We start from the raw sequence: 26301 nt of genomic DNA on the forward strand, positions 1-26301 counted from the left end.
TCTTCACATACTGAACTCAAAACATAGCACTGTACCAGCTACTAGGAAGACAGTTAACTCTATCCCAGCTGAAACCAGGACAAGAAGAAACAGGACTTAAATATAGTGATTACCAAAGGGTGTCTTCACTCCAGACACAGCATGCACAGAGATTCACCCTCCCTCCCCTCTTGCTCAGCCTGGCTACATGCAATGTGTCCCACTCAAGGTCACCTGCGGGTCCTTCCTGCTGGACTCTGGAGCTCTGACAGATAAGGACAACCATTCATTCAGCCGTCAGTCATTCAGCAGCAGCAAACCCAATTATGTGTAATTATAGTAATGCTAGGAGAAAAACCTCCATAGTATATGAAACATTAAAAGGAAATAAGCCATAGAATGCAGGGCATCTGAAATGAGAGCTCAGGGTCACAGGCAAAATTCAAATGCAGTATCTTGACTTAAAAAAAGAAAAAAAAAAAAATCAATCATTATGGTCTCCCAAGGCATTTCACCTCTAATTGAAGAGTGAATTGTGTTTACTTACCTGATCATGTTCTTGACTGTCTCTCAGCAAATGAATCGTGATTACACTACATAAAATTCAGTGTTTGGTCCCATAGGACTGGATTCAGTAGAAATGCCACACTTTAAGACACATATGTAAAAAAAGACTGAACCCTGAAAGATATCTATATTGTATAGAAAAGAAAAATATTTGTTTTAAATATAGGTTGTAGCCCTTCCAGTTCCTGCTTCCACAGCTGAAGTGTGCAAAGGAAATGGTACCCCTCTTGAAAGGAAAATAAAAGCTGGTTCATGTTCAGATTAACAATGGTCAAGGGCATTGTAGGCTGTTGTCATCCAGAGTGTACCTAAATCATACTATGACACATGCAGATTTTACGCACAGAAGGATCTCAGGCGTTTTCATGATGCATATGCATAACATGGGGGGCTCAACTCCTACCAATTTTAATGGTGTTCAAAACTGATAAAAATGCAGCTTAAGTGAAAAACAAGAGAGGCTTTTGTCTGGTAAACACATTTGCTACTTGGATATTGTCATCACTGAAGCAGAATGAGGAAGTCCATGCAGCATTTATGAATGAAGAATAATTTATCAGAACAAGCTGGGAATTTAAGTGAACATGGATGTAATAACGAGAAACACCACAGGAATTCAAAAAAAGGTTTTAAAAATTTCTGGCAAACCACTGTGCTGCCTGTTTTAAGAACCAAAAACCCAAAGATATTGTTCATCCCCCCTACTTGAACATGATGGACGAGATTCTTGGGTTGTCATCTTTTTGCTGCAAAATAGCTTTATAGCTGAAGTAGCAATAATTGGGCAGAGTATCTCTACAGAGGAGAATAGTTGCTGGGTACTGTGGTTGCTACCTCAGTAGCAATTGATCTTCCAGCCAGTAGATGGGATATCACCGGACATCTATGTCTTCTTACATTCAACTGTCGGTTGGCCTCTTGAAGAGGTATAAGTTGGTAAGTAGATGGAGGCTTGTAGCTGTGGCAAATTGTGTTTGCGACATTACTGGTCCTAGGGATTGGAAAAGCACAAACTTAGTTTAAGATGATCTGGTACATCATTCATTGAACACTGTCTGGGTGTCTATGCTACAATTTCTAAGTGGTCTTAGCTGTTCTGGTACTGCATGCTAAGACACAGGTACGCTGCCTTGTCACCAAACTCCTATAAGCCCATCAAGGATCATTAGCTTCACCTTAGCTTCACCTAAACAAGACAATGCACAAAGGGGAGTTCACTCACTCAGAAACAGAGAGGAGACCAAGCAGGTGGTAAAAACATGACCTTTCTCCATAAGGTCAAATAACTTTATTGTGATTAAGCACTACAATACAGTATATATCCATAAAAAAACTCTATAGTGTATATAAATTATTCCTTCCATTCAGTAACTCTTTTTTTGTTTTTGTTTTTTTTAATTTCCATTACAGCTTTGGTACAATGTGATTTTATTATATTTTTAAATACTTTTAGCTTCACAAACTCAACACAAAGTACAAAACTAATCCGAATCGGGGATATTACAATCTACACAGTGGTGTTCAGTGGTAGGAAAAAATCTTACCTCAATGAATTCATGTCACTAGCTAAGCTATAAAGGCATACCTAGCAGACATGACAAAAATATGCACCATTAACCAGCAAACATTTTTTTTTTCAAAATTTATTTTATTTTTTTACAGATTTTTCCAGCAGCAAATCACTTGAGCATAGTCAGCACTTATGTCCTCAACTGATTATCCTGTTGTGTTCCTCTTCATTTGAAGGCCATGAGTTATTTTGTCAAATAATGCACCGCTATCCTCGTATATCCACACTAAGCCACAGTGTCAGTACTTGACCTGCCACCCTGCATTGTTAATGCTCGCACAGTTTGTCCTGCAGCTGGCAGAAATAACTGGAACGTTATTGGAGGGGCAGTGTGGGGCAATCAACCGTAGGTTGTTCTGTGGGGCAGGAGGTATGACATTACAGTAGACAGGCATTCCAGTGGCTGTAAGTGTTCCTTGACCTGATTGATTAGGTAGCATGATTGGTTGTTGATATGATTGTTGCGGCAATCCTTGAGAACCCTGGGTCATTGGCACCTAGGTAGGAATATGGAGAGACGTAGGAAAAAAATAGTAATTACTAGACAAATTAAAGTAGGTCCCAAGTATCCCTATCTTCCTTCTAGCTGAATTTGAGTATATAACACGTTCTGCCAAAATGTGTCATTTTGTGCTGCTCAGAACTGTTCTCGTCCCTGAGGATTTTCTTTGTTAGAGAAGGCTTAAAGAGAAAGCCCTCTGCTCCTGAGTCTAGTAAGTGGCTCTGTCATGATCGAGCTGTATATGAATTTCTGGGATCAGTGCAAACAGAAGACTCAGCCCTGGTATATCTAGGCCATCTAAAAGGTCTAAACCTTTAACTTGATCATTAACCTTTAAAAAGCATTTTCAATATAGTAATTCTGAAGATGTAAGGGGAAAATTTTACCCACAAGCAATTCCCCCATTTCCACCTGGGTTGCTGTAGTGTTTTCAGAGAAGCCAAAGGAAAAGGTGAATGGCTGCTCAATCAGTGCAATCTATTAAAATGAATTAGATGTCATTTAGTTCCTTAACTTTCCAGAGGGACCAGCAGGAAACTTAAGCACAGGCCACCTCTCACAGGCTCTTGGCATATCTCCCAGAAACCAGGTATAAAGTTGGGGAAATAAGTCTGGGTAACTTACGGACTTGGTAAAAATCAAGCCACTGCCTTCCTTCTCCCCAAAATCCAATAAACAAAACTCTGTCTGGCTACAGCTTGTTATAGAAGACATGGTGAGATCCTAGGCAGGAGTCTCCATAGATGAGTAATTTTTAACTGGATCAGGCAAAGCCCTCAACTTCATTACAGGAAACAATACTGCACTGGTGAAGAAAACCCCAAAACAACCCCAATGTTTTGTCTTTTATCTTTTTAAATTCATTTTCTTCACAGGAAGAAGTATAATTCCTTCATCCTTTGTGACATTATACCCACACTGCAGGCTGTAATAAATAGCTCATCTGAAGCATTCCCAATTCAGAATGAAAATGAGGAGTACTAAGAATACGTAAACAGGAAGCAAAGAAACCAATTTGACTCAGAAGCATATTTATCAGGAGGCCTCCTGCCACACAGTGTCCTAACAAAGTTAATAAAGACCATTCTGCGATACGAAAACTTAATTCAATTACGCAGTCTCTGACAAAAGCAGTCTTTCTTTACGGCTCCCAAGTACCTGATAAGACGACATGGCTGGATACTGCACCATCATGCCTTGCACCTGATTTCCCTGTTGATTATTCATCAGGTTCTGGCTTTGGGGCGGCTGCTGCATTCCCATGAGACCCTGGAACCCCTGCTGCTGGTTCGGCAGGACAGGCTGGTAACCTGAAAGAAGAAAGACGTCTTCAAATACTCTGTCGCTTGTAGGGGCAAAATTAAAACTGTTCTAAGGAACAGCAAATGATCCCATCATTTCCCCCTGCATTTGTGAAAAAGTTGCTCTATTTCTATAGAAGCATTACTGGAAGTGAAAACTGAAGGGGAATAAACAAATGCTGTGAATTGACAGTGCCGGCACGTTCGCATTGAGCGGGCAGCACATTTTCCTCACGCTCTTCAGCCCTGCGGCAGAGCCCACCTTGAGGGATGCCTGACTGCAGCGTGGAACGGTAAAGCCCTGAACAGACACAGGGTGCTACTAGCTTCTGGCTACTTCCTCAGAGGCAAAACTGCCACTGGCTTCAAGGACACCGGTATTTGGCCTTCAAAGTCTAATCTGGTAGTTTTCTTTCAGGTCACGTTTCTTATCTTACCCTCTTACCTTTCTTGTAATGCAGCTCCCTAGCACGATGTAAACAGAGAAGCTTTATTTAATCAAGAAGAACATCTGCATACACACGGGCTCCTACTTGCAGGGCTTTTTATATGATTAGAGCATATTAAGGGTCATATTCTACCCTACTAGTTTCGTGTTTGGCAAAAGAGGAAAATCATAAATTAGGGAGTGTCTGGTCCTCCCGGTTGCTCAGTGGGAACACGGCTGACACACGAGTGACTGCACAGGGATGAGAAGTTGATGCTTCTGTTTCCACCTGCGATTGGCTCTGTGTTCAAAGTCACCATGACGTTGCAGGTTTTCTGCTGGGACCGCTCCTCTAGGACTAATTGAGAAATGGGCAAAGTCTGGATGCTGTGGAGGGCAAAGCTGCTAATGAGGCAGAAGCGCCGATGGGAAGTGAAGCACGAGCTGTGCGCTGCTTGGCAAGGAACACGATCCAGCCTGAGAACGAGCCTACCTGGATGGAACTGGGCTGCTGGGGGATGCTACCATTTAGAGATGAAGGATTTTGCAGAAAAAGTGGGAAAGGAAAGGAAAGGAAGATGCAGAAAGATCCCATCCTTGAAAAATGCTGCCAGCCACAGTCATTATAAATCTATGAATAATTTCTACTTAAGACGTTCTGTGTCCTTTAGCACTCGTATTTTTTAACATGCGGTTATGCAGTGCCCTATTAACTCCGTAGTGATGCTCTCAGAATAAGCATATTTCAGGCAAAGAAGAATTATCAGAAGGAGCAACGCTGTGTTATTTTTATATGAAAAATGCGTGTCACGTCTGCTCAATTTATATTCATGAATACAGTACACGGTTCAATATACTTCACGAATTGGAAATCATCACCTGGGTATTTCTTCATTATGTAAGAAAAATAAAGTGACGAATGTCTCTGTTTCTGCCGGTCTATTGTCAACTGATAGCTTTCCTTCAAAATCTTTTCTGACGCCAGAGAAATGCCAAGTATCTCTGATCAATTTTTTGCCATTAAAGATGCTTTTCCACAGATATAAGATTAATGTCTCCAGTCAACCGAGCAAAATAAAAAAAATTAATTCCATGAATGGTTAACTTGGCTGGGATATAGCATCAAACATCTCCCAAATGCACCAGATTATTATACATTCAAATTTGCTCTTTTCCTATGCACAAACACAGTGTCAGCATATTTTTTAGTCACAAAAATTACCAACATCAGAAGTGCGTAACTGAGTTTACAGAAGGCTTATACAGCAATAATAAAATTGCAAGTCCTCTTCTGCTCCCTTATACCAATTATGGGGGGGAAGGGGAGAAAGGACAGAAATAAAAAAATTTAGCACTACTATTCTGATATTTGCAAGACTGGAAGTTTAAGGAGAGAGGAGTCAACTGACAGCAGAAGCAGCAACAGATAATTCATCTTATGTCACTTGCAGTTGTCAAAGTAAGTCCCAAATGTTGTAATGAATGGTAGATTGATGGTGGACCAGGGATCAAGTGACCCTATGTTGGGGAATGCAATCAAACATTTGATCTGGGCTCACAGAGTTGCACCGTGATGCACTGGCACAGGATGGTGGGCTGGTGCTCTGCAGAGACAGACGGACACCACTGGGGTCAAGTAGAGAGAAGCCCTTTTATTCTCTCTAGTAAGTATAATTGCATTACCATTACTTTAGTCAGACTACTGCTGATACTCTGCTGTATGTTGGAACATACAGCTGTCTCTTTGCCTCAGCTTTGTGTTCCATATTCTCCAAATACAACAAATTTATTACCCTATACAGACGTGACTATCAAACTGAAACAAAGGGTTACGGAAATAACTAAGTAACTACACTTATGCTGAATGTGTAGGCATCATCTCATGGGGCTATTACAATAACATGTACCTCTGCCCTGAAAATCTCCTCTGTTAGCAAACACTGCTTAGTACACGGCACAACCACTCCACGTTTCAGGTGCAGGAATACAAAAAGGGGATAGGTTAAGAGCTGAGGTCCACTAGGCTGTGGACTACTATTTTAACAATCTTATTACTCTTCAGGGACTCCAGCAATTTCTCCTGCCCATAGGGCATGTGCACCCCTCACCTCTGCCCAAACATGCAGAGTCCTGCTTACACCCCTGAGAGTCAGGAGAAGACCTCTTTCCTACTCCCTCTGCAAGCCCTTTACAACGTTCTGACCACACAGAGGGGCCTCAATCCAAGCAGAATACTTCACATGCACTCTAACCCAATTCCAATGTGATTAGATGGGAGCAAAGAGGTATTAATGTAAGAATCTGATCACATTGTCTCCTGAACCTTCTTTGCCATTAAGGGAAATGGCCCAGAAGGAGGTCCTGTAGTCTCTTGACCATTTGCTCCCTTAACTTGTGGGTGGAAATAGGGATGTTTAAGAAGGTTACTGGCCTGCTTGTATCCTTGCAAGATGCTGGCTGTCATCTCTTCCTCACTTAATATTCATGGACTTCTTTTTTATGATCAGTACCCTTTGGAATATGCAACAAAGTTATGGATGTCAGACCTTGCTGCAGAACCCCAGTACAGCATTTGGTCAAAATCCAGCATCCTCTTCAAGGCTCTGCAACTCAAGTGAATCCATTTCATTTTACCTGATAGCAAAGTCTGACCCTTTACTACGTTAAATATATGAAGAAAGATGCAAGTTCATCCATTCCATTGAACATAAAAACCTGACAAGGTACAAAAATGTACTCCAACAGTGCAGAGGGGGTAGAGAGTATTAAAAGGTGAATTAATTCCCTTATCTACAACAAGTTCTATAAGCAAGAGGAAAATGCTGCAAAAAACCAAAGCAGCCCAAGTCCGTTCTGCTAGATGGCTTCTGTTTCAGCACGAATGCAAGGGGAAGGAATTGGCACTCTATGTGGCAATCCATTTGAACAAGAAGTTGTTAATATCAGAAACCAGCTGCTCTGAATTTCCTACCTCCGCAGCCCAAATGCTGCAACTCTAACTCTGCATACTTCGTAACATTTGAAACAGATCCTTCAGTGTTTACTGTGTGTTGATGTCTTCATATGTTTTTGCGCACTGGCCAGGAAAAGAATGGAGATGGGAGAATCAAGGCTCCACATAACTGATAGTCTTAATTTATCAGCCTTTCAGCAATGTTCATGAAACTATATCTTTCTAGCAAATCTTTCTTTTTTCTTTTTTTTGAGGGCACAGCCTATCAGAGATCGCTATTCCCCCAAAACTCTTTATTTTGTACACAGAGAGCAGTTCCAATCCTCAATTTGGCTCTGCCATGCTTCTGACATGCTCTTTATTTTTCAGTGAAATGAAAATAATACAGTGTTCTCAAAAGTCTTGGGAACTGACTGCAGTGTATGAGAAGCCAAGCATTGCTGGGCAGAGAGGGATGTTTTGGAGCTACACAGGTGTCAGGAAACAAGTGAGAACAGGAAGCAGCATCATGCTTTCTGCAGCAATAAGTTTTCTTCATGCTTGCTCTTTTGCTCATTAGCTTTCATACTACATAAAGTGTAATCCTTAAAAGCCTCTTTACTGTCCCCTGAGAACATACACACGTGGGTTATTTTCTAATGGCAGTACACATCAGATGAACCATCCTATTACTGCAAGCTCCAGGGCCTCTTTACTGCAATTATATCATCCTGCTCTATGTTATCTCGGCTACAAAGGAGGATTTTTTAAATCAGGGCAAACATGAGAGACATTGTTAAACAACCAGAGGAACAAATCGTGCACAGAATTTCAATGAATGCCTCAGAGGAAAAAATGAGCCTTGGATTGCAGTCAAAATGGGAGAGGCCATCATACCATCAAGGTAATTCTCTGAACCTTTACAGCCTGCATCACCATGCTGACAGTCAGCTAACTTAAACATCCCAGGGGGAGAAAGACTGCATGAAAGACCCACAGATGTTTTAATTTCTTAATGAGGCTATAGAGCTCAAAAGACAAAACGCAGTGGTCTTACACCTCTGCCAGTAACGTCATCCAGAGCTACAATTAAAGCATGCTTGGTGCTCTGCTGGCCTCAGCATACAATCCTTCATGAACAGCACATCCATGTTTGGAGGGACTGTTTCATTGCTTATTTTAGATTTGAAGCATATATTAGCAAGATACCTTTGTAATGTGTGTATCAGCACTCCGGGTAAAGAGTAATCAGCGCTTCAGCTGACGAGCACGGTGGTCTGGCATGAGTCCCTGAACTGCAAATCTCATTGTACTCTTGCCACTTGAACAGAGTCCTTGCATCTAAGCCCATCCAATGCAAATGCATAAATTCACAGTGGTTTTGATAAGAAGTGATTTGAAAGCTCATCTGCTCCCTTCCCATTTCACTCAGTGTAGCACTGGGAGAAGCTGAGCCGCTGCCACCAGCAAACTGAAAATGCACGTACCTTGGCAACACACTGCAGCAGCCTAGGCAAGCAAAGCCAAAAAGAAATTCAAAAGGGAAACCTCAGCAGGGCTAACTGGGCTAGGTGCAATGCTACACAGATCTGGTCATGCTCCTGCCCGCTCTGCAACTACTGCAGTGCCTTTCTGGTGCCCTATGTCCTCCCTGGTACAGACCAGCTCAGCCTCTGCTGCAACTGCCACCAGAAGCACTGCAAAGAGATTGAATATAAGCTCCCATGGAAAAGTCAAGGGGAGCGAGCACCACCTCTGGATGCAGACACAAGGGAATACTCTGCAATGTACTGAAAACAGCGTAACAGCAGATTCTGCATCCAGTCCCAAGTGCTGTGCTCGCCGCACATTTGCAGAAGACTCCCCGAAACTGGTAAGGGCTGAGAAGAGAGCTACAAAAATGATCCGAGGTCAGAAAATGTACCTCTTCCTGGGAGACCTACTGAGCTCACTCTGCTCAATTTATTCAAAAGATGAAGAGGTATCTGCTGGTAGATAGCTCTCGAACAGAATAGAAAATGGTATAATAAAATTACATGGTTGGAAGACAAACCTAGAACTGTTCAGATTAGAAATAAAATTCAAAGTTTCAATAGACCCTATAATTAACAAGGGGACAATTTACCCAGAGAGGAAGCACATTTGCTATCACCCAAAACCTCTAAAATGAGGATGGACAGCTTGCTAGAAGATATTCATCAGCTTAATAAGAAGCTCTGCAAACAAAAATATGATTAGAGTGTGCTCTGTGTCCAGTATTATTCAGAGCATTAAATTACATGTTCCAGACTTGAAATACTTAGGAAAAATGTTAGCCAGTTAGCTGTTAACACTTCTCCTACCTTCCAAGGAAAAGGACTAATCTTTTGCATGCGAGACAGGATCCTCTTCCCAGTCTCTTCTCCCTGTGATTACATACTGGCAATGCCACCCAATTCACTCCACAAGCAGAGTTCACCTGTGTACGGTGGATATTCTAAGGGCTGTTCCTGGCCTATTTGAGTTTACTTTTCCCTGGCTGGAGTAGTGCTCAGTAGGTTTTGTAGGCTGAAGAGTATGATCGGTATCTATTCGCACAGTTTTGCTAGGCTACCTTTTCCTTTACTTTTTAAAATGAGCTGTGGGTAAAGTATTAAAGTGGCTGGATGCATCTTTTATTCCATAATCATAGAAACTTACAATGCCTATGATAAGTTACTAATCAGAGAAGAAAAAGTGTCATTGTAAAACTACAATTCAGTCACGCACACATCAATAAGTTTGGTAAAGTTTTTGGCAACTCACTTATTTGCCAAAAGCTCTGAAATGATCCATCCCAAAACACTTGCAAAACTGGAAGGAAGAAAAAAAGTGAAGCAAGCAGTTTGGCAAGATCAAACACTGTATCTTGACACAAAGAACCTTTTGGTTCTCAAACAGACCCTAAACATTATCTATAAAATACGAGGAAAGGAAGCCAGGTTGGGGAACCTTGCGTTTAGGACACTCGGCCAAGCTGTGGGAGGTGCATACTGAAATCCCTTCCCAGCATGACTGAGAGCAGGAATTTGAGGCAAGGGGTTTCTACCAGCCAGAACAAAGCCCTCCCTGCTACAGGGGTCTGTCAGTCCCTCCTGCCAACGATCCTCTCCTCGCGTGAGATACTCAAGTACTGGACTGCAACCAGATACGTCACCTCCTACATGAACATCGTAATTACCAGCTACAAAATCTCCCCATATACTGCTCACTCTAGAGGAGCGCTGCTCCAAGGCGTTGTGCTCAGGCTGGCTTCTCACGTCCAGGTGTTAAGATTTCAGCGGCTGCTGGGGAAGTTTTGGGTTTTTTTTTCATTATGCAGTTAGTCATTACCTGGCCAGTTGCGCCACAAATGACGGACTAAAAGTCTCATGGAAAACATAAAATTAAGCTATAAATTTAAGCTGATTTTGATTTTAGCCTCGCCCCAAAGTGCCTGCAGTTTGGAAGACTTCCACAGAAGACACACTAATTAATGTCTCCCTGCTGGTGTGTCATTTTCTGTACGAGTCTGAAGATTTAAACTGCATCTTGTGCAGCTGGAATCCAAAACACTTTGTAAAGAATTTTGTAGTTTAAGCTTGGATCTAAAATCCAAGGCATGCTGCAAACCAAATCTGCTGCAGTTGATCAGTCCAGTCCTACTGTGTCTACTTTCTCTCTGCAACACACATAAAAATGTCTTGACCTAGTAAGATATTGGGCCTTTGTGTTCCACAGATAATCACAGATAATTTATGGGTGTGAACTGGATGCTATGTGAGCTAGAAGCACAAAGACGTAATAGCTTAATGCTAAAAAATCCATCCCTTTCCCCTCAAAACATAAGACCATGCCATTATTTTATTTAGTTTTCACACACATACAAAGGAAAAAACAATAGTACCTGTGCCTGAAATAAAGGAGTCTTAAGAAGCAACAGGTAACTTGGAGGTACGAGGTGGCTTATAACACACACAAGACAGCACATGCCAAAAACCACAGCACATGCCAAAAACCACAGCAGCACATGGACTCCTTTCCCCACGGCACTCCGCAGGCGCAGACCCTCAAAACCAAAAGAACACTTTTCACCTAAGTGACTTACAGTTTGGCATCTTTCATTCCAGGTAAAAGCACTTCCCACTCCAGCAGTACAGCAGTACAGCATGCAGGGGAAAGCATGGGGTATTACGCTAATTTGGTTTTCAAAATTTAATGACGTCAAGTCTTTCAAGTTGTGGGAGATCAAAACCATTTTTAGCTAATGGCATTCCAGTTACATTCACTGAAAACACATAACACAGTAAATATATTCCTAAACTGATTACAATGACAGTGACTCTGCAGAGCTGGGCTTATAAAACTGCAGGATTTTGAACTTAGAGTCTTGACACATAATTGCTGCCAGAATCGTAGCTCCCTGGTCCCTAAATTGGCCATAGCTTTATTAAGAGCACCTTCATGCTTCCCAAACCTGGTAACAGATCAACAGCCACATTTTTTGGCAGACCCACAGAGAAAGAGCCATATTCAGCTGCATTAAGGAACTCAGCAATGTGTATATGTATCAAAGATAGGAGCCAGTAAGATTTATTATCCCAAGAGAAAGAAGAAAAATTCTGGTTAGAAGACAGCTTGTCTGTCTTCCCCACCCCTCTTTCTCTCTCTGGTTTATGAAGCTACAAATCCCACAAAATCAGTACTGCAAAAATATCTTCATCCAGCTGCAGAAGAAGAAGAAATCAAATTTGGAAATTCGCTGCAATTTTGCATTATTTCAGAGCGACCTATCTGCTGGATTTGGTAAGAACTGCTGATTAAAATACTCTGATACACGAGAAATTTTTTTTGTGGATAACAGCTCTGAAATCCCCCACCTGGCTAGTTCTGTCCAACTGCTAGAGCAGGATCTGTCTTATTCAGCTGAACTGCCCCTCCTTGTCTTCTTTTCATTTATCCTTCCTCACAAAGCTACGTGAAAGCCTGGTTTTACTTGTTTTGCAACCCCAGGGGCTGGAAGAAACCCAAAGCACAGAGCATCTGAAGTGTGGATGGTTTCATGTGCTGCTCAAGACAACACGGCCAACTGGGGCCACTTCTCGGCAGCTAACAAACTGGGGAGAAAAAAATTAGGGGAATAACACAACTCCCCTAGCAATGCAAACCCTCCCAGTTCAAAAGATGTGGAGGATCAGGGCCTCACAAATCTACTTTTTAACTCTGCTTGTCCTATATAAACCGGAAGAAGGTACACCTTTACAAAAGCGAAGAGAGTGTGCTTTGCGCACAGGCTTTTCCTCGAGAATAGTCACTGCATAAAACAAATGGCCTCATCCAGGTGGTAGAAAGCCTCCTGTTAGGGTGGTTTAGATTATGCCAATAAGAAATGATGAAAGTAACACTGCATATCCCACGTGAGATTTAGAGCTTCTTACGTGTCAAAGAAATATCTGTTACATTTTCTTCTACGCTTTTCCTATGGTGCCAGGTTCCAACTGCTGGAGACAAGGAATAGCATTATCTTTTAAAAACCATTTATATGCATGCTCGCTGTCTCGTGGGGGAAAAATGTTTTCGCAAAGAGCACTGAACTGTTACTTAGAGCCTTCTACTTCATCATCCAAGCAACTACCTTTAGGGCAAACACGCAAAATCATGGATACAATGAATTTAGGAATCACTTAAAGATGCATACCCATCCCTCAGTTACTTTTCCACACCTTAGAAGAGTTGTTTTAAAACTCAGTGACCTCACTACCAAGTAAAAAGGCCCAGACAAATAAGAGGTATGATTAAATACTTTCATTATATACCTAATGAAATCACATACTGTAACATCTTCTGAGACTAAAATTTTAATTAAGACAGGCTGGCATTTTGGCTTTTTTTTCCCCCTCTATGTTCCAGGGGAACAGCAGGTAAGGTCAAACAAAAAGCTTATGTGATAAAATTGCATGAGAGTGCTCCTGGGAGACCTGGCATTATTAACAAGAACATGAAGAAGGGCACAGTTGAGCAGTTCAAAGATAAATGATTGCATTCAGTTTACTTTTCACTATCAACTGGAGAATCTGAAAGCACTGTTATTTGACAAGAAATGTATATAAATAGGCATCAAAAAGAGCCTGAATGGATACAAATACAGGAGATTCAAGGTTGGGGAAATGTTTTTCTTCATTTTAAAATCTGGATCTATTCTTTTACTTGTCTACACAAAGGATTTCCAAATTACAGGGACAGCTTTAAGAACAACTTGCTTGATGCTGAAAATAAACCTGTTCTTGCTGAGCACCTAAACCCATGTTATTATATGACACTTTAATCACTTATTTTATACCCTTTTCAATATACTTTTATTTTATGTTTTGAGACCGTTTACCACTGTTCCTATTCTTCAAAAACTATTACAAAAATTATTTGCTCTTCTCCTTGAAGATAAATCTGAAGATAAATGGGGGGGCACCTCTTACAGACACAGTATGTAACTCAAAGCTTCTGTAATATTCAGAAAAGAAAATCCTATTTTTAAGACAAAATCCTTTTATCTCACTTCAGTAAAAATATAGAGGGAACAGCCAGCTGCAAGCCAAAATAATTGCAACACAATAATGCAGGGCTCCATTACAGCAGCATAATTCTGGTAAAGCAGCTGATCCAGGATCTTGGCACTTACCCAGACCCTGGAGCCTGACTTAAATGCATTAGCCCAGACAAAGTATGTGCAGCTGTTTTGGTAATCTGACACTTCTGCATTTTATTGGAGACCAAAAAAATAAAAAATAAAAATTAGAAAAAAGAGTCACTCAGCCAGCAAATGACACAGGTGATAGAGAAAGAGAGGAGGAAAGTATTTTATGCTTTTGAACTAAGTTAATCCATGGAGTCACGTGAACAGGTTCGACAGCTTTGGGAAGCGGTTCCCTTTGGCCAGCACGATGAGCAAGGGTTTACACTGGAGCAATGTAGATGCCCAAAGCCTCATCCCCACAGAGCTAAGCCACTGAAGGCACATATTGCAAGCTGGTGGGCGGTTCTTGTGACATCTAGGAGGTCCCTAATAGCACTAGGGCAAAAACAAGTATAATCCTTCTGCTCTCAGCCCCTGCCCGCCCATCCCGCTGGGGTTAACGAGAGTTAATGCAGAGCCATGGGCAGGCCAATAGATTGTTCTGGAGAATTTGTGGGTTGCTCTTAAGATAGCTTCACTGCTTAAAGACCAAACTAGATGCAAGTCTAGTCCTAGCCCTTACTATGGCCATAGATGGTTATATTGCTGTAGTCTGCCGCAATTCCTCTTCATAGGATTTTTGATTAGATAATATACAACTAAAACACCGATGTAAAAACTCACTAGTGTTGACAGGAAGATTCCTTTGGCATATGACATGCTGTAGGTATTGCCTCACATTGAAAACTGGCAGCTGGAGAGATGCCCTTGCCAGCAAAACATTATAGAGAGTTTTCATTTAGAATGACTACATCACATTATGTTCAGAATTCTGCTGAATTCAGAGACAAAGTGTCCATATGTTCTTGCAGAAAAACTGAATTTTCTTTAAAGCTAAGACTTACAGTGAACTGTGAAGAAATTAAGCTTATGATTAACAATTTTATTACTATTACTTTCAGAAAAAACCCCAAACCAATAGCTTTGGCTGAAGACTGCAAGAACAAACTGCTCTTTTCTCATCTCTCTACCCAGAAAACTGTACTTTGCAGAATTGCAAAATGTAACCTTTGTTACAAATGTATTCTTTTTCACATGGGAATATTTTTCATGCAAAATGGTAACTTCTTGTAGTTCAGGGCAGGAATATCAATACTATAGCTGGTACAAACTTACACTTGATATAAATTCAAACCCTTATTAAAAAAAATTGGCACTAACTTAACTCTCGGTATGCATACACATACACACAGACGCACACACACGTGTATCTGTATCAGTGGAAACAAATATCAAATAAAATGGAGAGCTAAAGAAGTTAAATAGCAGCCTGTTCATTGTAACCACTGAGCTCTAACCTAACCACCCGCTTTAATGGTGGGATGCAGGGCACATGACAGCTCCAGATTGCACGATGCAGCGGTCCAGCACAGGGCTTGCCCAGGAGAGTTCGTATAAATAATGAAAGCAGTCAAGTAACATCAACTCAAGGTAGTCCACTGGAGAGACTTTTCTTTGTGATTGCATCGGAATGATTTCTTCACCTGAGTCAGGTGGCAATAGGATCATTTTTCCCACTGAGTATAACGAGCCTGGCCTTTCCAAGGACAGCAGACTTACAGCTGTTATTTCCAGCCAAAAGTACCTGCAGACATGAGTGACAGGGCTCAAGATATAGGAAGACAGTAATAAATGTCCATGTTACTGATCATCAGCTAGGCTACGCGAATTGACTGTGCCCAACTGCTCTGTGCTGAATGTAAAGCAAAGCAGGAGGTGGACTAAGCCTTCATGCATAGAGCAGGCTGGAAGAGCATACGGTCAAGTCGATGCAGCTCACAAGATGAACAGTACCCTGTCTAATACTCCCTATATCTACCTGTGTCTGCGTTTGCATTCTGTTATATAAAATGGTTCCTGGCCATAGTATAACAATTATTTGCAATATCCACTTTGTTAGCAAATCTGTAAGAACTGTGTGCAGTGCGACAGCTAGCCACCCAAGCAAAATTAACTGTGATCCAAAACTAGAACAAATACAAAACCCACAGGATCAGATTTTCCACGCAAGCTGTGAACCCACAGATTCACTGAATTTCAGCAGGTCCATCTCTACATTACCTTAGTTTGATTTTCTGGATTGCCCCCAAATAAATAACAGCAGGTCTGAGCAAACAACTTGTTGATCCCCCATGTATTGATCTCTAACTTAGCTCTTGGTATTGCTGAAATATCTACAAGCACAAGCCCAGGGTGAACCTCCACCATGCCAGCTACCGTGCAAACTTCAAAAAATAGCTGCAGTCTGAATAGACAAGACAACTGGAGATGGAAAAATAAGCACCCAGGAGAAATAACTTGCCCAGACTAAAACAGCAGAACTGCACAAAACTTTTCTGGACAATACACCAGAATCTCTGTGGGCTGCCTCAGAGAGCACTAGTGCTTAGAGCCCCATCCTGAGCAAGGAGTGCTCAACCAGACTGCTGCTCACCAGCACAGTCACAGGGATGATGGTCCACGTGCTCTCGCTGTTTCTGCCACGCCGTTTGCTTCCATGCAGCTTCAGGTACAGGCTCCTGCCCACACCCTATGTATTGGAGGAAGGCTGCAGTGTGCGCTGGTGCTGCCTGGTTCACCGTACTGTGTTGCATTTTACTGAGGGCAGAATGGGGTAAATTACTGCTAGCAGCATAAATTCTCATTAATCATCTATGCTTTTCACCCCTGCAAGCTGGGCTTTGTTTTCTGGCTCAGCCTCAAGGTGAGTTTTCATAAGCGCGACACCAACTGTAAATAACATCTGCAACAAAGGCACGTGCCACTGCCTGATGGCACTCTTCCTCCTCACTGCTTCTGCATATACCTATAGGTTAACGTATCAAATCACTGAGCAAAAGGACTTGCGCTTGTTTATTTACCTATAACATAAGGGCACAGCAAGTTATGGGCTACATCCCCCAGCCAGATGCAAACAGACACAAGGATGATACTGAAGCCAACAGGACTATGATGGAGCATATGTCTGCCCATATGGGTCCAACTGCAAAAATCACATCTTTTCCAAGTGCGCCCATGCAGAATGTAATCCAAAGACTATTGGAGTTAGCAATCAACTTTAACCAGCTTTACACCATACTAGGAGCACTCGACTGCAACATAGTGATTACTCTGGCTCCTATACAGCAGAGCACTTAAGCATTTGCTTAACTTTTAAGCATATGAGCCAATTTCTTGATTTCAGAGCAATGATTTACAGGCTTTACTACACTTCTGGACTGAGGCCAGGAAACTCAGCCCCTTGAAGGAAGGGATCTCCAATGGGTGAGATACTGACACATTTATTCTTACCATCCTTTAAAAGGCTTCTGAGAAACTTGACCAGGCAGGTAGCCATCAACCTAAGGAAAAAGAGGCTCCATTCCAATAAAATTCAGTTCTACAATATATGACATGAAATCATTTCTCAACTTTCCTTTTCCACAGCCACCGCTTAATCCACAAGCTGGAAAGTGGGGCAAGATGGGACTGAGCCTGCATTCACATGTGGCCCAGTGCACACATGTGTACATACATGAAAGTGCCATTAGACTAAGTATTGGCTATGAGCCAAGAGATACTGGCAAATAATAAACCAAATGACAACCAGGGATGAGTCTAACCTACTTCACTTCTGTGGCACAGGCACAAAGCGCTCCCAGGCATGTTGATTTTGCAATTAAACCCTCTAGTTTACTAGTAGATCCTCGTTTACTTCTCTTGTCTTTCTTAATTAAAAAGACCTGTTAAGGAAATCGGGTTAGGCCTTTTCTGCTACTAAAGCAATCGTTATCACTAAGACCGTCCACTCCCATTACCCCTTGAAGTACCAGGCAAAAGACATGTAACATACCTACATGTACTTTGTATCAGTCTCTGTTCTAGGCATCTGCTCTATTCTATATCACTGCAGAAATGCAAACCCTGATTGCAATTCTGCCATAGGTACAAAAGCAATACATCAGATTACTGCACAAAAACTGAGCTGTATCTTCCAGCTAAACCTTTTTCTTGGAAGGAGATGAACAGCAAATTCTACAGAGGTAGTCACTCCAGTGCCTGGTTAGCTTCACCTGTGGCCAAATTCATCTTACAAAGGAGGGAACAAGTAAGTAAAAGCCAAAAATGTCTGAAAAAGTAAAAACATTCCCTTTCGACACTCCAAATAGAACACTACCAATTTCTAAGACTTCAAAGATTTTGTTCCATTTACATTTAAAAAATACTTTAAATGAAATGAAACAGTTTAATTGTCCATAGGCAATTTAAAGCTTTTATTTCATCTTCTGGGTTGCCTTGGGGGGGGAATCATCTCATTTCAAAGGAATTTGAGAATTTTTTTTGTTTTAATTGGCCAAGGAATCTGCAAAATAACTCCTTCATACAGTCTTATAAACTCTTTTGATAAATCAGGCAGCTAAATCTGCAAAGCATGCCTATCTCCATATTACAGGCAAACGTATTTTCAACTCTTGCATTGAGTCGGCAGAATAATATGAACTACATTTTTTTAAAAAAGAAAAAAGGGGAATTCATGGTGGAGGTAAACTTCCACCTTTGCCTTTTCTAAGAAGGGTTTAGTGGCACTTTTGAAAACAAGAATATTAACACCTGGACAAGAGTTCCTTGTGTATTCACAAAATAAATGAACAGATACGACACTGTTGGCAGCAAGCTTTTCTGCACAGCTGTGTCAAGACATCTTGGCCCAAAGATGGCGGGAGAAAGAGAAGAGGGAGAGGGAGGATGGACGTGGCTTCAGAAGACACTGCTTGGTTTCTACATTGATTTCCAAGTCCCTCTGCTGAGTTGGCCAACAGGCTGACAGCGGTGCTTGGGACATGGGCAGACGTCACTCTGCCAGTCCCTGCCTCGCTCACGCTAGCGGCATTTTTCCTGTGGGCTCGAGCAAGCCTGGAATCAGGCCTGTGGTCGACAGATGTCAAAGTGTTCAGCCAGAGCATGGTTTAATTCAGCTGCATGGAAATAAACCTCTTTGCCCTTGCTCATGCCCAGCTTTCACTGCAGAGCATGTTAGTCAGTTGGAAAACTCCCGCTATAGCTGGTCCAGTGTTATCGCTGCATGAGGATATTTTGGTTAACCCAACTAGTGCAACAGCCTGAGAAAGCTGATCTGTCAAGCAAAAGCGTTGTATGCAGACTTGCACTGCGAAACCCATAGGATCAGTCCTGATCCCTTTACCTCCCCTCAAGGCATCTGCAACTGTGCAACTCTAAATGATAAAAAATTTACTTTCATTAGTGAAAAAACCCAAAGCATAGCACAAATTTAAATGGAGAGTCACCTGAATATTTGTGCTTTGTCTGCTGTGGGTCTCTCCAGGGTGATGTCTGCTCTCAGAAATCACTGGGGTAGAGCTGCCACAGAGCATTTGCTGCCACACGGCACACTTTTAATAGTTTGCAACCCCAGCAAAGCTGTGTTTACGGTCTTCATGGCCAAAGGTATTTGCAGAGTCTGAACTCGTGAGCAATGCTAGCTAAGCATTCTGAGCTATGGAAAATGCACAATAAAGACCATAAACATATGGAGTCTTCAACTCAGCATAAATAGTGAAGATCAGCCTGGGTGTGTGGTCAAGGTAGATTTGAGAGCCAGCAGCAGAACTTTTTCCTTGCATACATCATAAATATTGATAGCTTTTTGCTTGCCTGGGACATAGCACACCCTGAGTGCATTACTTCTTTCTGCGTATTAGTTTTCTCATCTGTAAAATAAGGTTTTGAGAGGTGACTTCTTCATGAGACATTTTGAAATCCAGCAGTGCTGAGAAGTGCTATATACTCAATTAATAAAGTCAGTGGAAAAACAACTGATCTCCAACATAATATATAATATGAAGAGACCTTTGAGTGCTGATTTTGCTAAGAGTTACGTACAGAGCTTTGCAAAATTTTCAGTTGGATGAAGAACCCTACTTTGATCCAAAAAAGATGGGTGTTTTTCTCTGTCAGCACCTGCAAGGGTAGGGCCAAATTCCCAGAGCCCAAAGTCTGCCAACACAGGCAGGGAAGTGAGGAAGAGGGCATAGTAAGAGTCATTTGCCAGAGCACAAGTCGTAACTAGAGGTGTCTGCAAATCAGAGATTTGCCAGCAAACCAATATGAATGGACATTTCAAAATTAATATCAAAGGGTTTGCAAAGGCTTTGCAATGCTTGCTAAAAGGCAACTGCCAGCTCCCCAGGCTCAGCTGAGGTGGGAGATGTCTTCTGTGGGAAGAGCAGGTTTCTTAGTGGTTTCTCACAGAATCACAAGTATCCTCCATCCTTACCTCCTCTGAGCCTATGAAATGATCTATGCACATGGGCAGGAGTATATATGAATTCCTATACATGCAATCATTGAATTTAATGCAGCACCAGCAATCATCCAAGTCGACCTTAGGCTAAAATACTTGTTTCTTGCTTACACAGTCTGGATGAGGTAACTGATTACATATACTTCTTCTGGGGCTGCTCAAAGTCAAACCGCAAAGCAGCTGCCAGAAATGTCTCTCCATGTAAGATTTACAACATGCCTTTCTGAAGTGGTAGCTGATGTGCCTAGCCAATCCGCCAAAGATGTCTGTGTAGCTAAAATTTTTGAAAAGAGAAAATCACAGGATCTGCAAACACATCTGCAGAACGTTCTTTAGCAACTACTGCTCATTCCGAGTGCAAACCTTGAGAATAAACACTAAACTTCTGTAATTGAGAAAGGACAAATGTAAGTCATACCCTTAGACTACTCCTCATGACAAAGAACTCGGTCTACACCTATAAATTTTCCTTACAGTAGAGCCATTGTTCAATTTTAAACAATTAGCATAACTTCTTCAAACTTAAAAAACCCAGATGAATATAATCTTCACATTTTAGCAAATATATCTGCTGTGAATAAATAATTTTATAATTATAAAGCCAGACTACTTTATAGACCTTGTTCTCATATTGTGGAATGAGCTATTGCATCAATTAAAAGGAAAACACTTTTTTTTCCATCATAGGAAAAGCCATGGCAAATTGGTTCATAAATATTCACTGGTATTTTAGGCATGGCCATAAAAAGAAGGCATTTTACTGGCTGTCCTGGAAACAGCGCATTTAATGTCAGAGCATCCCCAAGAAAGGAGAGCTGAGGAGAGGCTCATGTTGCAAGGAGTAACAGTGAGGTCCTGAAGCAGCCACGGGTCACACTGATAAACGCATCTACCACTGTGTCAGGAGGAGAAAAATATGATGGATGAGCTTGTGTCTGTCCAGAGCTTACAGTGGTGTTTCCAGGAACCTGCCTGGCAGGGAGACTGAGCTGGCGGATGGGAGCAGTCCCACCCAATGGAACAGGGACAAGGACAGGGCAAGCAGACGGCATGAGCACAGTTGGTCCTTGCCCAGGAGAGTGGGTCTGGCTGCTGAAACACAACTTTCCCTCTCCCCAGCCCATGCCTGAGCCAGGGCACCACATCACAGCTCTGAGTCCTTGTGCCGCTCACGCTCCCGGCAGCTTTCTGTCATTCAGGGGAAGGACTCCCAGATGAAGGAACTAATTATGACTTAGGTACTACTCGTGAGTTCCCTGTTACGCTGTCCTGCAGGTCTCAGGTAGGAAGGCCTGCCCGCAAATGCTTTCCAGATTTGAGAAGGATTTTTTATTTTAAATCCACACAATTGATTAGTTTGGTGGATATTCTGCACAGACAGCAAATAAACTCTATGAGGTGTAGAGGTTCCTGCATCTTGCCACTGTCCTACTCACTGCAGAGACTCCATGGCCCTGGATCGCTGTGTAGCTGCTCTTCCTTCCCCCCGCGACACTGCTACACAGCAGAGGGGGAGAGGAAATGAGCTACAAAACAAAGCTACCCCAGCTGCATGAACTGCTTAAAAGAATGAAAATTAACAAGTTGAAAACAAACTGCAAGTGTTCTTAGAGTTAATTAATAATAAAAAATAATAATTACAACTACAAAATATATCCCATAAAAATGCCATCATCTTTACAGAGCAAGGCAAAGTCTCCATTTAAAAAAAAAAAAAACCAAAAAACCAGGGCTGCTCAAATTTGTTTGATAAAAGAAGTTATGATGCATTACAATTTACACAAATAACAGTCCAGAATACTATCAAGACTGTAAAGCATGAAGATAACATATTGTTCTGGCAAGTGATAAAACTGCTCACAGTGACAGCTGTGATTTATTGAAGCAATTCAAACACACTTTGAAAGTATATTAGCTTCGCCTCTGCCCACAAAGGGCGCATTTTAGCAGGGTAGGCCACGCCAGTGATAAATTACATACCAGCAAGAAGTGAAGGCAATTGGCAACATCAGATGCCCGAAGGCCCTGAATTACTGTGATAATGTGGTTTTCATGATAATACCTCACATGCAACGGCATCTGAGCACCTAAAGAAACACATCAAAGCTGTATTTTCGTTGGCTTTTTGGAAGATAACATTACGATGGTGAGAGTGGCTGGGACTTCCCAGCTAAAGTTGACACACAAAGCATTTACAAATTGGCTCTGCGACAAAGTTTGGCACAGAAAGTCACAGTTTAGACACTACCTTTTAGGCGGAAGCTGGAAAATAACTGCCGCTTGCTTCCAGGTTGTAGGCACTGAAGCAAACCACAGGCTGTCAACCCACAGTAGACCTTGCCTGCGCCTGCCTGCTGCATGGCTTTGACAGGACTCAAAGTGACCCAAGTGCTGCAGTGGTTTAGCTGTGCTAATACCCAGAATGGGATGAGGACTTGGCCGTACTGCAGTCACCATGGCCATGCCGGCACCTGCATCACCGCTTCTGTGAAGGAAGCAAGTTACTGGGCACACTTGTTAACTGGTCACACCAGTTCAAACCTGCTATAAGAGCCAGGCTCTTCCCACGGCTCAGAGTAGCGCTGGAAAAGGAGCACAGAAAAAGCATGATGCCAAAGTCTCCTCCCACGGCAAGGTTTTACTACTGTAAAAGCACTGAAAAATTATTTTAAGACATAAGGGCTAAATTCTACCCTCTGACGTACTAGCATAGGCCACGATTGACTTCACAGTCAACCTGGACTTCAGAGGATGGCCTTTGAAGAGAACGTGTCCCTGGGCAGTGCCACGGGGAGCCACACGGCAGACTCTTCTCCTTGTATTATCAGGGAAAGTTTAACAAATTGTATCTGCCTCCAATTATTACAGTCCTCCCCCCATTTTGACACACTAGGAAGCACATCTTTGAGTCTTTACTGCTCCTAAATTAAGGGCAACAAGAGAAATTAATGACTTGGCCGAAGCAGCTACATTTTGCTGTGGATCGAAAGAGGTTTATCAGCAATTATACTGTAATTGGCTCATCTCCAAAAGATAAAGCACATTTAACAAAGAGTTTGTTTCTGGTAAGGATTTTTAACTTTTATTTAATCCAAAACATTGCCTTGGGAAGTGATAATGAATATATATCTATTTCTATGCTACCCCTTACCGTATAACCTTAGGACCTCAGACATATTGCATACTTACAGAAAGAGTTCGTGTAACTTTTTAGAGGAAGTTGGCCATTTCTTGAGTTTATGCCAGTAAATGCCTGAGAGAATCGTGTTTCTGTATTTACAGTCTCCGTATGAAAAATGTGCCAGTGACACTGTAACTGAAATGGTAAAAAAACACCTTTATACAGATTGATACTTTAAAAGTAAGCTAGCTAAACACCTTCTCTACAGATGGAGACTTGGAGAAGATGCAAAAGTGACAAAAGTTAGTAGTTATTTTCCTAATTTCCCTAAAGCATATGGGAAAGAAGAGCTCAGCACCTTTTTGAACCTGACCCTTTTTTTTTTTTTTTTTTTGGTAGCTCTAATGTAATGATTAGAAGAAAGAACATTTTTTCCTTGAATTGAAATTCTAGGTAGTACAGATATTACAGCACAGTGCAGTGCATTTATTTATGGCTCTGCAGCACTATTCTTCTTTGGAAACGTTTGCAGGAATTAAAGTCATTGTGTGTTAAGTGTTATTCTTAATAGTTATTTCATTGCTACCTAATGGAAATACGGATTCACCATTATTTTAAGATTAATACAGTGTAAAAGAATTAGTTTAATACAGTGTAATTATGATTTTTTTTTAACAGCACTTAATAGAAATACAAGGCAGAAATAGATTTCTTCAAGCAAGGGAGAAGAACAGGAGCATTTTTGTTTCTTCAGTAACAACAACTAGAATATCAAAGCCGTAACAGGGAAGTGACTCCTCCCCTTTCTTTTTCTTGTCTATACCCTTCAGATTTACATTTGCCACTTAAATAAAGGAACATGTTTGCAGCATCCCCCAAATTCTACCTTACCAAAAGACTGGAAATATCCTGCTAAACTTTACCTCTGAGCAGGGGAGGGATTCTCCCCTCCCTACTGCAAATTGGGTAGGAGGCAGTAGAAATCGCCACAGCCCCTGACTTGATTTCAATGACAGAAGAAATAAGAATACCCTTCCCTGCCCCATCACCTGCCCGCACTTGTCGTCCTGAAGCGATGAAATAACCCCTCACAACATTCCAGTAACCAGGGCAGTAAAAGTGACCAGAAAATGCTTATTTCTATTCCTCCCACACTCTCTAACCCAGAAAACATACACTTTATCCCCTGTTCCTTGGAAAATTTCACTCTTAAATGGGTTCCAAATCGTTGTCCTTCCCAAACACCCAGTCTTCAAAATGTCTTTCGGGACATTTCCCCTGGAAGGCTAACTTCTCCATGTGGGCACAAATGTTACTTTGTCTCAAGAAGAGCCCAATTCACTGGAAAACTATTGCTCCGTCTCCATCTCCTCTGACAGCTTCCCAGGTTCTTCGTGCTGCACAGCCTCTCTGGCCACAGCAGCCTGCCGAGCTGCTGCTGCAGCAGCAGTTCATTTTTCTTCCAAAGGGAAAAGAAGGATGGTCTCCTGGGCCTCCGAGACCTCATTACAGAACAAAACCCAGCATCTTGTAACACAGTGAGTGTGATGGACTTAGGATTTCACGACTCTCTTTGCGAGAAGACAACTAAACAGAGAGTACCATGAAAAGGAAAGGAGGGAAGGCGGTGTTTCCTCTTGCCATCTGTTCCTTGCTGTCTCCCTTTTTTCCCCATTTTCTCCATACTGCTCAGAAACTTGCTGAGGCACATACTTCCCCCCCAACACCTTTCCTTTTTACTGGGTGTTCAATAATACCCAGGCATGGCTCTACTCAAGGGCTCTAGCAACTATAGCAACACAAACAACAAGTTAACACGAAAACTGGAAATGCTCCATGCATGTCAGGTTCCTTAGGTCTCCAAGGAAAATAGTAGTAGGATTCCCAGGCCTAAGACAGTGGCTCTGGAAAGCTGCCATAAAAGGTAAATACTGTATAGAAGCTGAGAGTATTTTACCACCTGCTTTTACAGCTTAGTAACTGTAAAGTGTCTTTTTGCAGTGTTGACCTTCAAATGAAAGGAAAATTCCCCCCTATATTATGTTCAATTTTTCAGTTTCTGTTATGTCAATATAACAATCTTTTGTAACAAGAAGACAAAAGCTTCTCCATCTTCTTGGGATCAATATTATTGCTCAAGCAAGGACAACTGGTATCTCTTTGTTAAGGGTCTATTTTAATGTACTGCCAAAATACAACTACAATTCTAACTCAGTAGATCACAAACTGCTTTTCAGACCGAAGACTGAAGTAGCGAGGATGGTAAACCTACATACACTTCAGTCATGCAGCACTGTTCTCTCCCAAGCCCTGCACACAAATAAGAAATCTGATGGCGCAGGATGGTCTGTGCAGATGCATCTCTCCCAAATGTCAGCTCACACCAGCACAAGGCTAAGGTCTGAAGTAAAGAGAAGTCCCGTAATCCCCAAGGCTCCCTTTGCGCCAGCCCTGCTCTTTCACAGTGTGATCACAGCAGTTCCGCTACTAAAGGACCCTTTAGCAGGGAGCTGCAGTTACTCCTAAAGCTAGGGATGCATGAACTGTAAGAAAAAGCTTGAGAAATAAATCTGGAGTAAGCCATACACAGACATCTGTACAGAGACAAGCAGGTCCCTGAAATGAAAGTCAAGCACTGGGAACTGTGAGAAATTTGTCATTGCTTGGCTACAGCTGTATTGCCTTAAGGGGTCACATAAAACGGGAACACAGGTCGATGCACTTGTGTCTGTACAGCCTCAGAGAGCACTGGGGTGGCATGGTTAAATATTCAGAAATCAGGAAAAGGCAATGCAAAAGTAGCCCCTACAACCTTAATTCCAGCAACTTAGGCATATATGATTGAGATGCACTATTTAATTACCTAATAATCAT

The 26301-nt window shown here is 41.9% G+C and overlaps 1 protein-coding gene across 28 annotated transcripts in view; it reads right to left on the reverse strand.

The window, feature by feature from the left end:
• Positions 1 to 1798: 1798 nt before the first annotated feature.
• The window catches only part of ARPP21 (cAMP regulated phosphoprotein 21), a 204821-nt gene continuing 180318 nt past the window's right edge, over positions 1799 to 26301 (reverse strand). For all 28 annotated transcript variants that reach the window (XM_030009080.2, XM_030009074.2, XM_030009104.2 and 25 more), the window contains 2 exons: positions 3777 to 3928; positions 1799 to 2613 (listed from right to left, as the gene is read on the reverse strand). In XM_030009080.2, the coding sequence (XP_029864940.1) occupies positions 2356 to 2613; positions 3777 to 3928 (410 nt within the window). In that variant the 3' untranslated portion in view covers positions 1799 to 2355. The remainder of the gene's footprint in view (positions 2614 to 3776; positions 3929 to 26301) is intronic.

Source organism: Aquila chrysaetos, chromosome 3 (genome assembly GCF_900496995.4).
Source record: "Aquila chrysaetos chrysaetos chromosome 3, bAquChr1.4, whole genome shotgun sequence".
NCBI classification, from domain to species: Eukaryota; Metazoa; Chordata; class Aves; order Accipitriformes; family Accipitridae; genus Aquila; species Aquila chrysaetos.